At 40.2% G+C, this 16,760-nt stretch overlaps 2 protein-coding genes across 8 annotated transcripts in view; one reads left to right on the top strand and one right to left on the bottom strand.

Annotated features, from left to right (window-relative positions):
• The window catches only part of LOC124857167 (arf-GAP with coiled-coil, ANK repeat and PH domain-containing protein 3-like), an 81,332-nt gene extending 74,705 nt beyond the window's left edge, over positions 1–6,627 (bottom strand). For 3 of the 4 annotated variants that reach the window (XR_007035524.1, XM_047348308.1, XM_047348310.1), the window contains exon 1: positions 6,293–6,625. Coding sequence is in view for 3 of the 4 variants with exons in the window: in XM_047348308.1 (XP_047204264.1) it covers positions 6,293–6,339 (47 nt within the window). In the remaining variant the exon portion in view is untranslated. Of the gene's footprint in view, positions 1–6,292 lie in introns of all 4 variants that reach the window. The other variant, XM_047348309.1, reaches the window with a different exon arrangement.
• A 538-nt stretch (positions 6,628–7,165) lies between these two features.
• Positions 7,166–16,760, top strand: part of pusl1 (pseudouridine synthase like 1) — a 21,857-nt gene continuing 12,262 nt past the window's right edge. For 2 of the 4 annotated variants that reach the window (XM_047348313.1, XM_047348312.1), the window contains exons 1-5: positions 7,166–7,840; positions 7,917–7,977; positions 8,609–8,796; positions 13,319–13,468; positions 15,064–15,234. In XM_047348313.1, coding sequence (XP_047204269.1) covers positions 7,785–7,840; positions 7,917–7,977; positions 8,609–8,796; positions 13,319–13,468; positions 15,064–15,234 — 626 coding nt within the window. In that variant the 5' untranslated portion in view covers positions 7,166–7,784. The remainder of the gene's footprint in view (positions 7,841–7,916; positions 7,978–8,608; positions 8,797–13,318; positions 13,469–15,063; positions 15,235–16,760) is intronic. The other 2 variants (XM_047348314.1, XM_047348315.1) reach the window with 2 other exon arrangements.

Raw genomic sequence — 16,760 nt, 5'->3', positions numbered from 1 at the left:
AATCCACATGATTTTGCCATAGCAAACAGTCTTTAATATGAATCAAGAACTTCCACATGTGGAGCGTTACTGACTGCAGTTTCAGCACTGTGTGTTCACATCTGCTGCGTGCTTGGGTGCATTAGCAGAAGTGCTTGGGAATGAGTATCAAGACATTATCATCTTAATGTGAGTGGTTTGGGATCTGTCTAAACATTTTGACAAGTCGCCTATGTTGCAGACAAGATCTAACACGGCTGAAGTTCAAAGGTTCACAATATGCTCTAGAAGACGTCTTCTCCACATCCGGGAACACACAGCCAGACTTTGGACAACTTTAATCAAATTCAACATGTTAATGTGTTTTCTCAGCACCAATAAATGCAAGGACGTTCCTGTGACCTTGCATTTTAAAGCTCTGTCTGCTGGAGCACGTGGCAAACAGCTGTGTGTGAACAGATATGAGTCTCATTCCCTCTCCCACCCTGAGTGAGACTAATGGACAGGTACTCTCCATCCCTGCAAAAGCCACTGGTCACGCTTTGCAAACTGCAGACCCACTTTTCTGCCCCCACTTAGAAAACACAGCAGGGTGTATATTTTACACCCTTCACACACAGCTGACCAAAGAGGCATTCCTGAATTCAGACAGAGGGGCAGTATGTGTAAAAAAGGATTAGGGTTGATGGTAATAATGATGCAGGTAGGAAGTAAATATCCAGATGGTTAAGAGAATCCAGGCCGGCTGGCAAACATTTAAAGCAGCAAAAGGGACTTTAATCTGCCTATAAAGGGAGTTGTGATATTACAGTAATAGAAAATCTCACATAAAACCAGCCAGAAAGTTTCTCTGTACATGGCACAGTCAAATCTTTAGCCAAATATCATCCACTGGTGAGTCATAAAAACCTTTAATTATTACAATTTATTAACCAATATAAAGATTTGCAAATGCAACTATTCCAAAACCAAAGCTAAACGTAAAAGCTACAGATGTACTGTATCTTAATATAAAGAAAAACACTTCTTCTTGTAGCAGGGATATTTTTAAAGTCTTGGAAATAATAATTGTGTTGCAACTATTTACACTCATCAACCACTTTTTTAGGAAAGCCCATTCAGTTGCTTGTTAAAAAAAATAGCAATTGAGCCAATGACATGTCAGCAACTCAGTGCATTTTATCATCACCGAGCATCAGAATGGGCAAGACGTGATTTAAGTGACTTTAAGGCTGACATGGTTAATGGTGCGAGATGTGCCAGTCTGATTATTTCAGAAATTGATGATTGGCTGGGATTTTCACAACTACCATCTACTAGGTTTACAGAGAACAGTCTAAAAAAAGAGAAAATATCCGGTGAGAGGCACATAAGAGGAAGAATACATCTTGTTGATGTAAGAGGAGAACTGACAGACTGGTTCGAGGTGACAGAAAGGCAACAGTAGCTCAAATAAACACAGTGACCAAAATTGGACAAAACCAGATTGGACAATTATTTCGTCGTTTGACGAATCTCAATTTCAGCCACAACTTTAAGAAGTGGCGTCAGAATTTAACATAAAAACATTAAAGCATGGATCAATCCTACCTTATTAAATGTTTCAGGTGCTGGTGGTCGTGGTGAAATGGTGGTGTAATGTTGGTCTGAGGAATATCTATCTGTCTATATATATTTTTTTACCTTTATTTTGGGAGTTTTATCTTAAATATGACACAGATGACCCAAAACACTTGTGCATGCATGTGCTGATATTGCTAAGAGGGTTTTGAAAATGGACTAATTCCACTATTTTTAACATTTTGCTCTGGTTCTATACCACAATGTATGGTAAAATATAGTAAAACTAGTAAAGAACAGCACTATATACTACTACTAATAGTACTGCTGCTATTAAACTAATATTATCAATCACAATAGGTCTGGGCCTAAACAAGACTTTGCAGCCTTGTTTGTCACATCTTCAGGTATTATAAACTTTTAAATTATTTAAAGTTAAGGTGAGTACCTATCTCCTTATAGCCATTACCTAGCTAATGAAGGTCCACACACATCTACCTTACCTGAAAGGCATGTTCTCTTGACTGAATAAGCCTATGTGTTATGTCATATTTATACTCCAGGGAAGCAGGAAGTCATTGATTACTTAAAACTTTCTCTGCACTCTGATCAAAGCTTGTTAGAGGGGCAGTATATGTGGCATTTGTGATTTTGTATTAAGAAACCCAATTTTTCCTGAGAGATGCAGAGAGAAATACACACTTCTTTGGTGTGGACTCTGTTACGGAGGGACGAACTCTGTAAGTAAGCTATTTACAGTATCAGTGAGAGCCTTAGAAATAAAACCAGAAAAAGCAAACTGATGTAAGAAACTATTTAAAAGGAACCTTAGGAACTAAACCTGCTGTTCATTCAGGCTATGAGAGAACAAGACTTTGAGCAGATAACATAAAGGCTAAACAGAGTACAGGTAAAGGGCTCTGTTTTATCCTTTTGAGCTCTCAATCTCCATCTGTCATGGAACATGCTGGATTTGGAAATGTTCACAGCCTTTTGGAAACCCTGGTGTTGGCTATTTATATTCCCTAAGGAGTACACACACAGAATATAATACAGTACTGCTAGCCATGCTAACCATTGTAATTGCTAATATAGGATGCTAAAGACAGTTAATATTGTCAACTCTGTAATCTCCTTGTCTTTGTTTTAAAAGTAATCCCTTATTGACCAAGTGTGCCAACAAACAATCCCTTTGAGACTTCCTTTCGATCAGAAAGGAACAGAAAATGGTTTTACAACAATTACAGAAACACTGATTCTCTTAACGCAGCACCCCCCCCTCCCCCCAAACACTTTCATTTAAAATCTTCTGCCCTCCTTTGCCCAGCTCTGAGTCACCTGTTTTTAGGCAGCTGTTCTTCAGCTCTCACACACCCGTGTGCATATTAATAGATACATCACAAAGATTCAGTCAATGAAATGTCCTAATTTAAGCTGTGAATGGATCAGGGGACACATTATATAATTACTTTTGTTCTATCAGAGTGTGGGTAGGCTTTGCAGATACGTTCTATTGATGTGTTGCTGTTGTATTTTAGCTAAAGCATAAAATATGAGAACAGTCCTGTATTTGTGTTGCCCACTCTACAGTGATTTTGTGCTTATCAGACACATTGCAGTGAGTTTACAATGATAATTTAGAGAAAACGTGTTTGATGTATTTTGTGTTTACTCAAACAGATGGAAGGCAAAGTCTTCAGAGGGTGGTGGTAAACTTCTGGCTACCTCAAGGAAAATCATATTGCAATTGTTTGATGATGACAGGAATGAGGAATATAGTTGGAGGTCATCTCTACAAGCTTTTTTAAAAGAATGAGTGCAGCACATGACTGCTGAATAAAGGGCAGGGCAGAATAAAGAGCAAAGGAACAAAAATGTCTGTTAGGAATACACAGTACTATCTAAAATACCCGTCCGTGTTCTCCTAGTCATGCATACACAACTACTGCATCTGTACAAGTTCAGACCTGCAGCATCAGGGTGTGCGTGAGCTTTTTAAACTTAATGAGTGGGAAGACAGACAGGACTGGTTCTCGGCTTTTCTCATTTCACATTTCACCAGAGTGACACAACCAGAAGGAAGGAAAAGCAGAAAGGTGGATCACAGTAAAATTAAACATAATAGAAAATTCTGTAGCCACTGACTTTCTTTACCTGTTTGTGTCAAGAGGCACTTTAAAACAGAGCGGCTGCTATTTGTGGAATGAGCATTCCTTTTAAAAAGATTAAAGATTTTGCTGGTATTATGGATATTTTCTAAAACCATTTTACAGACAAGCTTACGCCCGTAATAGTCCACAATGTCCTCCAGAGTGTCTGATGTTACTTTTACTGTCTGATGTGACTTTCAGAGGAATTCTGTTCAGATAAAGATACCATTTGGACAATGCTGGCTCTTTCAGTCTCTGTGTGTACATGTTGCACCATTGTAACCTAATAGCAAACAAGGATTTGTCTTTGGAAGCTGTTCTTTTGTCTGCACAAGTGCTCCAAACTTGATTTAGCTCATACTAATTTGTTGTTTCCAGACAGGACCTTGGTGAAGTATTCAAACCTCAACTTTTTTCCTATTTTGGCCACAAACTTTAAAGGATTTTATGTAATAGACGAACACAAAGTGGTGCATCATTGTGAAGTGGAAGGTAAACAGTACAAGGTTTCCAAAATGTTTCACCTTCATCTGTCTTCCCATTAGCACTGACCAGCTATCTTGTACCTGCTGGAAAAAAACCCATCCCCACAGCATGATACTGCCACCACCATGTTTCACAGTAGGGGTAGTTCAGTGTTCAGGTAGTATGTTCAGTGTTTTCCACCACACTTTAATTAGGGCTCTCCTTGTCTGTTGGTTTATGTGGACAGCCATGTCTTGGCAGGTGTGCCATACTTTTTCATATTTAGATGATGAACTGAACAGAGCTCCATAACCGTGGTTTACCAATGCTTGGGATATTTTTTTATAATCTAACCCTGGATTAAACTTCCCCACAACTTTATCCCTGATTTCTCTCATATGTTCCTTGGTCTTCGTGATGCTTTTTGTGTTCTATCATGTTCTCTAACAAGAATCTGACACCTTCACGCAACAGCTGTTTTATTCTGAGTTTATATTGGACACAGGTGGACAGTTACTTCTGAAGGCATTTGGTTGAGCTGGATTTTATTCAAGGGTATTAGAGCAAAGGGGAGCCGATCACAAACGCTTTTCAAATTTTTGTGAAAAATTTGAAAGCCACACATACTTTTCATAGGTCTTCACAATAATGTACCACTTTGTGTTAATCAATCACAAAATAAAACACATTATAGTTTTTAGTTGTGCCATCCCTAAATATGAAAAAGTGACTGAAGTGTTGTAAATCATGCATAAACAATGTACAGGAATAGCAGGATTCTCATGACAAAATTAAAAATAAATCAAAACCAGGAACAAACTTTTTAATTGCACCGAATTATTGTCTTTTATTACAATTTTACTTATTTAAAGCCTCATAAATGTAAAGGATGTCAGATTGCTCACCAGCTTCGTTATAATTATGGTAATCTACATGCTCCTATGATCCAATGAAACAGCCACATCGGTTTCCTTTGGCTTTTGTGGAATTTTCCAAATACCGTCTTTCACAAGAACATGGGGAAGTACAGCAGCAGAGGGAAAACACAGAAGCATCTGGATGGGTTCTGCTTCTTTTCCTGAACTTCTGTCTGAGTCATTCATCAGCACTTAAGCGAGATTTAGGCAGCAGGTTGTACGTCTGTCTTCCAAATTTGCTTTTTGCTCGAAAGATTGCTAGTCACACAAACATTTAAGTAGAATGCAAAGAGAAAGGAAGTGGAAACAACTGCTAAGGACCAAGCGAGGACACTAGCAGCAGAGAAATAAAAGATGATGGGAAAATGTAACAAAGCAGTGTGATGTGCAACAGTCTTTTCAGGAAAGCTAATGTAACGGGGGATAGACTGGGGCTCCCTGGCCTGCATGGTCTTCCAATTTTTTACCAGTGGACCCCACAGCAGCACAGACTGGCACGTGGACTGAGAAAGCTGGGAATGATGGCACTGAAAATCTGGACGTGTGCATGACTGGTACATGAGCTCCATTCCTGCTGCCTCTTTGTCAGGCTGGCCACCACTGGTACCGCTGTCAGAGCATCTACCCTCCCTTCCACTCTCCAGACTGACACAGTTTGTGACTGCAACCTTCACCATGAATAAGATGAAACAACTGCACTCACATGCTGCAACACTCTCACACAGAGGGATCTGATCATGCTGTCACAATGAATCAGAGAATGATGTGAAGGCTCAAGCAAAATCACTGGTAATGTGATTTTACATTTAAGCAATATGGATCCTCTCGGTGTCTTCCCATCCTCTGATTAGTACTGAGCTAATTAACCTACATTCAAACAACACACCCCAGATAACACAAAAGCCACTGAATGCATTCCAATAAATGCATGATAAATTAATATAAATCCTACAAAGTCTTGTTAGAGATTTTCAGCCAAGGCCTGGAAATCGGATCAAAAACATGCATCAAAAGGCAAATGAACAGAAAAAGCGCCATCTTATTGATGAACATGTGCGAGTCATCTTTTCATTCACCTTGTTGACAGCACCACATGAAAAAAAAAAAAAAAAAACATGATACCGTTTTTTTGTTTGTTTTTTGTTTTTTTGTAATTATACAAAAGAAGGTGTGCCATTTTTTGCTCACCGATGTGATGTACACTGCGATGAGAAGCCTTACCTGAATCTGGGTGAATCTTTGATACATTCTTCAAAGTCCACCGTCATTTTTGCTGTTGTGATCTTGTATTCCCACTTCAATTTGCAAATGTCATTTCCCGTGGAGGGATGTCGCCCTGACCGTAAAGAATGGTATCTCCCCCCTGACGCGCAGCAGCAGCAGCAGTGTGTCGCCTCTCTCCCGGTGGCACCGTGACACAAAATGCGAGCTGAGGCGGTGCGCGGCGCGGCCGGCGGAGATACTACTACATTCCTGCTGCCGCTGCCGAGGAGGGACAGAGGCGTAGCTGCAACACAGAGCCTGGAAGAGAAGAGGAGATAGGCCAACAGATACTACCTACCCTAATAATGGTAGGAATCGTGTTCAATAATGATAATAATAATAATAACTAAACATCAGTGGCACAAAATGGGTCAAATAATTAGCAGTACACCATTTTTAGACAATGACTATAATTTCGGATGTTTTACATAACGGATTGGCTAACTTTTTCCAACCACATTGAGATGTAAAAGAGGATTAGAGCAACATGAGAAACAGAGTAATCCATAATTCATGTAAAATTAGATTGTTTTATGGCTGAGATTGATTTCAAGTTCAACATGATGATGATGAATACATGAATGAACGACTTTATTTCAAAGCGTTGCAAGAATAAAAAGATGAGCCAGTCGCGTTTACATTGTAAAATACAACAGCTCGAAGGCAAAAAAACAGAGCTTCTCAATGGCTTTTTCCCGCACTAAATAATTCTCACAGAGAATCTGAAAGACTAACTAGAAGAAGAAAAAAAGTAAAGATTTGCCAGCTTCAGCTAAGACCGTTTTGTTGAGTCTTTTTTGCTTGCTTGCAGTTGACATATCTCTTATATTTATGCTCTCTGGCTGCCCGGATTTTAGCTTTTCAATCGTGACGTCGTAATCAAAAAGCGACCGACAAGAGTAACTATAATTAAGACGATTTAGCTTTTATTTACCTTGGAATGATTTGTTTTTCTTTAGGAGGAATAGGGGCTTGTGTAAAGTGAATATTTAGATTTGTTGTTCTTTTGTCGGACGTGTTGAAATGTTGATTTTAAAGTTTAAAAGTTGCCAATTATTTTGCAGCTAGCCGGGATATTAGCCTGTAGTTCCATTTATGCACCATGCTAATTACTATAGTGTGTGTGTGTGTGTGTGTGGCACGAAACGTTTCTGTCACTTATGTTAACAAGGCTATTTTACGTTTAATACGCTAAGCCATGCTTTTTAAGGCTAAGAGGCTGTAAGGGGAATGTCTACTGTTCTTCCGGACTACAAATACGATTGTGTCACTGAATTCTTCCTGCTGTTCAAACCGCGTGAGCGCCCTAGCAGAGGACTGTGAAAGTCAGCGCTTTCTTTCTTCTTGTAAAAATTAAAATTTCCTTCAAAGCCGGATTATAGGTTTTCACTGCATCGTTTTATTTTTATTAACAAGTGCTAAACTGTGAACACAGCCATCCGAAAACACTATGCACAACTGTGCACGTTACCTCATCTTTTTTCAATACATTGGGACGAAATACAGGTTAGTGTGCAGTGCGAGAAGAGGGGATACACTTTAATTGTAGTCATTTATTCACTACGTGTTTTCATTTTTACAGGGGTGTAGTCAAAGTACCATCACATCAGCTGGGTAAGAAAGGGGTTCAAGACCACTTGGAGGTAAGTTGTATTTATTTATATCCCACCATACGACCCTACTTATAAAGCTCTTTAAAAACATTGTTTACTGTATAGCAAAAGCAACCATAAGACACCAACAGTAAAGGCAGTAAAGGGTCATAGGAATTGCTCACACTGGGTTAAAAAGCAGAGTGAAAGTGTGTTGTTTTTTAAGAAGTTTGAAAACCGTATGTTGAGATGTCTGCCTACCTGCTGAGGATTCCAGTTAATATAACTAATATGCATTTTATTTTAGCAGCAAGAGGAACATGTTTTTTTGTTTTTAATGTAGTTAGATTATTTTATATTGTTATACATTTTGTTTTCAATATCTGCATTTCTGCAATTCTTTCTCTAGATATTTACATATTGACAATCCCTTGCTGGATTATTGCTAATCTTGACTTTGTTACGATCTTTTTATGTGGTCTTGACTGAAAGCCCTCTAACTTTTTCAAAGGTTTTTCCAGCTTGGTTTATATTTTTGCTGCTTTTTCATTTATTTTCTGTTCGGCCCTTGCAGCTGACCATAGCAGCATATTGTGTAGAATGTGCATAAAAATTAGGAAAGTTGCCCTCTGATTTAAAGTTATCAACGGAGAGCTTTATATTTTTTTCTGTCTTTCTGCAGGAAGCAATTCAGAGACTAAGGCCACTCAACCTGGTCTCTCTATCGGTGTCCAGCAGGACAGATACAGGAGTCCACGCCCTCTCAAACTCGGCTCACTTTGATCTCCACCGCAGAAACGACAATCCTCCGTTCACTGAGGACATTCTGGTTCAAGCTCTCAATTTCCACCTCAAGGCAGAGCAAATCAGGTGAGTCAGGCTTCATGGAAAGAGTGAGGCATAAACCGAAAAGCATTTAACATTGGAGGTAAGCATCCATTCAAATAGGGATTAAAGAGGACATTTCTGCCTATGAGGTGTGAGTGTTCAGGTTTAGTCACGTATAATTATCAGATTTTCTTTGTCCTTTAATATAAAATTTCTGTTTTTCTGTCAATGAAAATTAAAAAAAAGCCCGGACTTTTTTGCTTAAAGGCAAAAGTGCTACCAACTGGTCCCCTCTTGCAGCCTAAACATGATACATGGTTTTCCAAAGAATTTAAGAATGAAAATCTGGAAAGTGTGGCTTGCATTTGTATATAATCCCCCCCAACTGGTAGCATAGGGGTATAATTCTACCATCCTGGCTGAAAATGGTGCCCTTTCTTCTTTGCAAAATAGCTCAATGCCAGCCAGATGGGAAGGAGAACACCTGTGAAAATAAATTATCAAGTTGTGCCACAGATTCTCAATTGGATTCAGGTGTGAACTTTGACTGGGCCACTTTTAACACATACAGATGCTTTTATCTAAACCATTGCATTGTAGTTCTGGCTGCAGGTTTCAGGCAGAGGTTCCCCTCCCAGAAGGACAGCAATACTGGTTCCAAACTTTTTGTCATGGAGGCCAAACTCATTAAGCCAACAGTACTTGCAGGCAGGCCAAAAATATATTATAAAAAAAAAAAAAAACTAAAATCCAAAGAAAGACACGCATCCGGTGTGCATAATTTGCAAGCCACAGCTTAAAACCATGTATGATTATCCTTCAACTTCTACTCATTTGTGTTCCCAATAAAATACTTTAAAATGATTGAAGTGCTCTTGATAGATATACAGTTATGCGTGATTAACTAAATTATTCAGCAGTGTTTTTATTGTAAAACTTAATGTGTTTGAACACAAAGTAGAAAGAAAAGATAGATGAAGGTGCAGATATTAACGAGGAAAGGGAGTCACAAAGGGTCCAACCTGTGAGGACCGATGGTGTGAAACATAGAATAGCAAACACACGGAGAAGTGAGGCAGGAAGAAAGGGAAGCTCCCTGCATACTGCTAATCCTTAAACCTGTAGAGAGAACGTTGAAAAGGATTATCCCAGCTCTGCTGTTAGGTCTCTGCCATCCAATAGCAAACACACACACTCACACACACTCACAAGGATGCTTTCATTTGGCTTAATGGGAATATACAATATAAACATGCTCTAGTTTCAGTAGATGCTTGACTAAATTAGTATCATGTATATACATGATATTACACTGCTCAAAAAAATAAAGGGAACACTTAAACAACACAATATAACTCCAAGTAAATCAAACTTCTGTGAAATCAAACTGTCCACTTAGGAAGCAACACTGATTGACAATCAATTTCACATCTTGTTGTGCAAATGGAATAGACAACAGGGGGAAATCTTTAGCGATTAGCAAGACACACTCAATAAAGGAGTGGTTCTGCAGGTGGGGACCACAGACCACTTCTCAGTACCTATGCTTTCTGGCTGATGTTTTGGTCACTTTTGAATGTTGGTGGTGCTTTCACACTCGTGGTAGCATGAGACGGACTCTACAACCAACACAAGTGGCTCAGGTAGTGCAGCTCATCCAGGATGGAACATCAATGCAAGCTGTGGCAAGAAGGTTTGCTGTGTCTGTCAGCGTAGTGTCCAGAGCCTGGAGGCTCTACCAGGAGACAGGCCAGTACACCAGGAGACGTGGAGGAGGCCGTAGGAGGGCAACAACCCAGCAGCAGGACCACTACCTCCACCTTTGTGCAAGGAGGAACAGGAGGAGCACTGCCAGAGCCCTGCAAAATGACCTCCAGCAGGCCACAAATGTGCATGTGTCTGCACAAACGGTTAGAAACTGACTCCATGAGGATGGTATGAGGACCCGACGTCCACAAATGGGGGTTGTGCTCACAGCCCATCACCGTGCAGGACGCTCGGCATTTGCCAGAGAACACCAGGATTGGCAAATTCACCACTGGCGCCCTGTGCTCTTCACAGATGAAAGCAGCTTCACACTGAGCACATGTGACAGATGTGACCGAGTCACCTTGGAGAGCAATCTGCTGCCTGCAACATCCTTCAGCATGACCAGTTTGGCAGTGGGTCAGTAATGGTGTGGGCTGGGATTTCTTTGGAGGGCCACATGACCCTCCATGTGCTCGCCAGAGGTAGCCTGACTGCCATTAGCTACCGAGATGAGATCCTCAGACCCCTTGTGAGACCATACGCTGGTGCGGTTGGCCCTGGGTTCCTCCTAATGCAGGACAATGCTAGACCTCATGTGGCTGGAGTGTGTCAGCAGTGGACTGGCCCGCCCGTTCCCTAGACCTGAATCCAATTGAGCACATCTGGGACATCATGTCTCGCTCCATCCACCAACGTCACGTTGCACCACAGACTGTCCAGGAGTTGGCGGATGCTTTAGTCCAGGTCTGGGAGGAGATCCCTCAGGAGACCATCCGCCGTCTCATCAAGAGCATGTCCAGACGTGGTATGGAGGTCATACACAATACTGAGCCTCATTTTGACTTGTTTTAAGGACATTACATCAAAGTTGGATCAGTCTGTAGTGTGTTTTTCCACTTTAATTTTGTGTGTGACTCCAAATCCAGGCCTCCATTGATGAGATTTTGTTGTCAGCTCATTCAACTCTGTACAGAACAAACTATTCAATGAGAATATTTCATTCATTCAGATCTAGGATGTGTTATTTGAGTGTTCCCTTTATTTTTTGGAGCAGTGTATTTTTATTTTGAATCGCATAAAAAAAGCCTGAACACAGTCTCTCACCATCATTGTCTGTTTTTGCAGCAGAGGGAGCTTGCAACAAAAATAAAGACATTTTGCCACAACAACAATCTGAAAAGGGCTCCAGGCTTACAGCTTTGGTCTGCCGCCTCCAGGGATGGAGAGCCAAGATGAGAATTAAACATAAACTGCACACTGTAAAGAAATGTTCTTACAAAATAGGCCACATCAAGGCCCAGATCAACTGCTGTTGTCTCATAATAGGAAACTACTTAAGATGAGAATAGTGCCATACCAAAAAAATGCCCCATTTTCCCAAATGTGTGCAGCCACCCTTTGTACACTTCCTATAAAAGTTTGACATGGGCTTGTGTGGTTATGGAGCCAAGCCAAAGCTGTCACTTCACATTGGAGGTGCCGTGTGTCACGCTCAATCTCTTCCCCTAGTAGCGTAAGCTAGTTTCCCAGATTCTACACACACACTCACACACCAACATGAATTTCTCATCGCCATTGCTTTCACCTTTTTGCTCTTGAGGATACTTAAATGCGACATGTCATCTCCACACATCATCTAGCTCTCACTAAACAAGTGCACAACTAGACTGGCTCCAGACACAAATCTGTGTGAACAAACTGTAAAGGGTGTTGACGTGTCATATTCAGTCACTCTCTTAGTGCAATGATTGGCCGCAGCCCTTTTATCAAGTTCACGATTTAACCCTGTTTGTCACTTTAGCTCTATTAATGAAGTACTTTATCTGAGTGCACCCATTAGACTTTTCCCAAGCATGCTGTTTGTTGATGTGTTTACACATAAACACGCAAGTTTTCAGTTTTAATGCTGTTAATGAATTGGGGAAAAATCTATTTTTTTAAAGTATCAGATGGCTGATTGATGCATCACTATTTATTCTAACATGTTACTATGTGACATGCTGGATCTATTGTGTTGAATGGCTTGTGACCGATTTGGACAGTATTCAGTTTGCTTTCTAATCGCAGTCCTAAACTCAAAATTCCGATATTTTTCTGATTAGAGAACACGGCTTACAGAGAGCTACCATGTGTTTAAAAGTGAAGTCAAAGGAAGCACTGAGATGCTTTTTAAAAGGAAACTACTTTCTACAATTCAAGACATGTCTACTTGTTTATTCATGCTGTGAGAGAGCAAGGGTTTAGCAGATAACAGGAAGGCTGAACAGAGTACTGCTCAGAAGATGCTCTGGTTTTTGCTTTTGGGCATTTAAGCTCCATTATAGAACATACAGGATTTAGAAAAATTGGCATTTTTGGGAAATTTCAGAGTTGAAGTAAGGTTCTAATTTCTCTCAGGAGCTAACTAAGAGATGACTGTTTTAGAAAGTAACCATGATAATCACTAATATAAGATGGTAAAAACTCCAAATGTCAACTCTGCAATCATTTTGTCTTTGTTCTATGAAGGTTACCTTTGGGTTAACAGCAGCTCTCACACGGTGGGACATAGCATCTGCTCCTAATGTAAATAAATAATGACAGCTCATGACACGAACATAAGAAATACATTTTGAATGTTTCTATATAATCTAAAATTATAGGTGTTAAAGAAGTTTAAATTAACCTATATAGTCATTATTAGGAGATGGTAAATGGGTCACAAAGTATGATAGCTGCATTGCTGTTATCTTTGTAAAGAAAGACACTCTTCAGATTGAATTAATGGACATGGTCCTTAAAATGTTTTCAGCTTTTCTTTTTTTTCTTTTTGAAGGGTCACCCATGCTCACCGTGTCCCTGACAACTTTCATGCCCGTTTTCGTGCCCAGTCTCGGACCTACATCTACCGAATAGCACTGGGCGTCACCCACCACACTCTGCTTCCTCTCACAGACGAGAATCTGTGCTGGAGCCTCCGCAACACGTGAGTGATCACGTCCCTGTTCGCACACCGTGTTTACTGTTAGCCGCACAGCCTTTTTCATGCTGTATTTTATGAGAAATAAAGCATGGACTGTGGCTTTGTTCTCAGAGCTCATGGAAAACAACTGGGTGTTAATTGCATGAATAATCCACATTGGAAATGGTGGAGCTACAAATTAGGGACTCTGAGAGGGGTTTTAAGTAAGCTGACAAGCTGAAAGCGAAGGAGGCAGAGGGAGAGAGAGGAGGGACGGCGTGTTCAAAGAGATAAAATGTTTAGGGTTTTGAAGCATAAGCAGTGTTCTTTTGGCTGTGATTGTAAGGAGGGAGCATGAAGAAAAAATATTTGGGAGAGTATGTTTGAACATTTGTTCGCTCTTCTTGCTTCGTTCTATTTTTGTTTCTTTTTTAGGGAAAAAGTAGGGCAAGATAAGCTTCGGGCTTATACACATGCTGAACAACACCCACGCATTTTAGCCAGGTTTCTTTTTTTTTACACTCACTTTCCATTTTTTCATTTCTCCATCTCTCATTTGTTCCTCAGTCTCTTCTAATTCTCATTTTTCCTAATTTCTCTCTCTATCAGCTGCTTTTTTATTGCTCTCTCATGTTCAGCCTTCATCTCGTCGTTTTGCCCCTGAGCATCTCTGCTTCAGCAGCGCCTCTTCGCTTTCTCTTTGATCTGCCGCGCCTGTCCCTCGTCATCACACCAGCTTTTCCACTGCAAGAAATATCAGATGGTTTGCTAGTTCTCCGCTAGCCAAACATTTCTTGTTCCATTGAAATTAATGCAGCGTTTTTATTTACTGAAAGACGTTGAATATCAATTATTTTCCAACTTTTTTTAGGGATGCACTTATTGTCTTTTTCCCCAGCCGATAAGGATTTTTGTTTTTCTTTGAGGTCCAATCTGCTCCTTCTGATTTTGACCCCGATGTTTGACAATAAATCTACTCCAGCCACCGCAGTGTGCTTTGGGTGTACATTGCAGAACTTGAAGAACTTTCCAAATCCTCTTTGCAAATGGTTTTGGTGGTTGGTTTGGTGGCCTGTCATAATTGAAGGCAATCTTAATGCAGAGAGATTAAAAAGATATAATTCTGCAACCGATAACCCGTATCTCCACTCTTTGGGATCGAACTCTATCCTCCAATGGATCAAAGCCTAAGATTTCTTCTGAAGGTGGAGATTTTAAATGAGTGCATTAAGAACTTTAATTGGTCAGTCATACAGCACAGATCAACATTTCACTCCTCGCTGCATCACTCCCTCCATCCCCATCTCTGTCAGCTCATATTTACGCAGCGAACTTGGCATGAAGCTGTGGAGAGTCGGAGCCATGCCCTCACTCTCTCACATGGGCTTGTTACCCAGAATATTAATATTATATTAGTTCATAGCAAACTGGAACAAGGAGGCCTAGAAATACATCATACTTAATGTGTGCTCATCATTCTGACCTCGCTGTTTAAACAACTAATTTTAAGGTTAGCATGGAGCAATCCCAATAAGCCCAGAAGGTACTGACTGAGGAAAACTTGCCTGCCGGGAACTGCGTCATTTCTGCTTTTCAAAATCTAATGTTTTGTTTTTCAGAGAGCTGGATATAGACGCCATGCGTGAGGCTGCTGCCCTGCTGGTTGGGACTCATGATTTCAGCAGCTTCAGAGCAGTGAGCTCTGACATGCCTCTTAAAAGCCCTGTGAAGACGATGGATGTTGTTGCCATACAGCCAGGGAGCTCCTTTGCACACTCACACTTTCACAGGTGGGCTGTAAAACAAGCAGTTGAACACAGCACAACTTTAACATGTCAATATATAGTTCTAGTGCTGATTTAGTGCCCAAAGCTACTGTAGCTTTGGCTACCGAGCTGCTGAACCTCATGACTAGTGGTGAGGACAATGAGAGCTTGGAAAAAGAGAGAGAAGGGTTTTATCTGAAAATGGATCTGATATTGTGTAGCCAAAGGTGTTGCCTAAATAAAGAGCAAGAGTTGACTCTCCTTTGGTTTTCACAGAATGACTCCAACCAAAGTCCTGACTTGAATCTGTGGAGAGTGCTAAAAATTAGGGTGATGGAAGGGAGGCCTTCCAGCTTCAAAGATCTGAATCTCCATACCAAAGATAAGAAACAAAACTGGTCAGCAGTTATAAGAAGGGTTTGAATCCCGTAATGAAAATAAATATTTTTTTCCGTTCATTACTGAGAAATATATAAACAATTTTTAACACTCCATTCTTTTTTTTTTTTTGCAACACTAGTGGCCTTGATTTTTTTCTTTTTTTCCAAAGTAGGCAGACAAACTGACACTCTTTTTTTTCTGTGTTTTTATATTTTGAAAAATGCCCGTCTCTTTTACCCATCGAAAGCAAACTTCTAGGTTTTATTAAAATCATTTTACATTCAAATCTGTCTGAATTTGCCCTTAAATACGTCTGGACTGCACCTTTTGAGCAAGGCGGCTAACTTTTTGCTGTAATTGCAATGCAAGAAAGAGCTGAGCTGCTAATAATTGGAAGCTGCCTCTGACATTAGAGCTACACTATCTTGAGAAGCAAACGAAAGACAACTAAATCTTTTCACTTTCTAATTTAATACCTTTTAAGCAGCGGACGCCCCCTGCTGTTAGATCAGACAAGGAGATATGTTGTTTGTGTTAATTAAGTAGCTGTGGGTGATTATGTATTAAGCAGGTTTATGTACTTTAGACAATGAGGATTCAGTATAATCTATTGCAGAGATGTTGAGCACCAAGCGGGCTGTGGGAGATTACATTTCCGTGGGGGTCACTCTGTATGCCCAATAACACTTCCATGAGCATTAATTATTAATCCTGAAAATATGGTGAACGATATAGAGGAAGGTTAGAACTTCTCAGAATAAATGTCATTTCTTTTGCGCTAACCCCCGACACATGTGGTCCGCCGGGTAACCCTGGAGGTCACAGCGTGTCCTCCAGGGTTAAAAGGTCTGGCACATTTTCCAAGCAAGCTTCCATGCTTGCATTTTTACTAAATTAAAGTCTTTTGCATATTTTAGAATCAGGGGTTGATGTGGGCCAACACCGGTTTAGAAAGCTTGCAGTTGAGTCAAGTGTTCATTTTTTATGATGGTCACTATTCTAAGTAACTGTGATAAAATAAAAAGTGACTAAGTGATGAATTATTGAGAGATGTCAAAGGTTAGTGTAAATATTTTATCCTAAAGCAGGCCAGTGTAAGGAAATGTGTTCTTTGCCACCGGTTGTAGATAGTAAAACTTAAGGTGGTGTTTTGTTTCCTTTTTTATAAA

Source organism: Girardinichthys multiradiatus, chromosome 20 (genome assembly GCF_021462225.1).
Source record: "Girardinichthys multiradiatus isolate DD_20200921_A chromosome 20, DD_fGirMul_XY1, whole genome shotgun sequence".
Taxonomy (NCBI): domain Eukaryota; kingdom Metazoa; phylum Chordata; class Actinopteri; order Cyprinodontiformes; family Goodeidae; genus Girardinichthys; species Girardinichthys multiradiatus.
The sequence above is the reverse complement of the archived record's forward strand: the minus strand, read 5'-3'. Positions and strand labels throughout refer to the sequence as shown.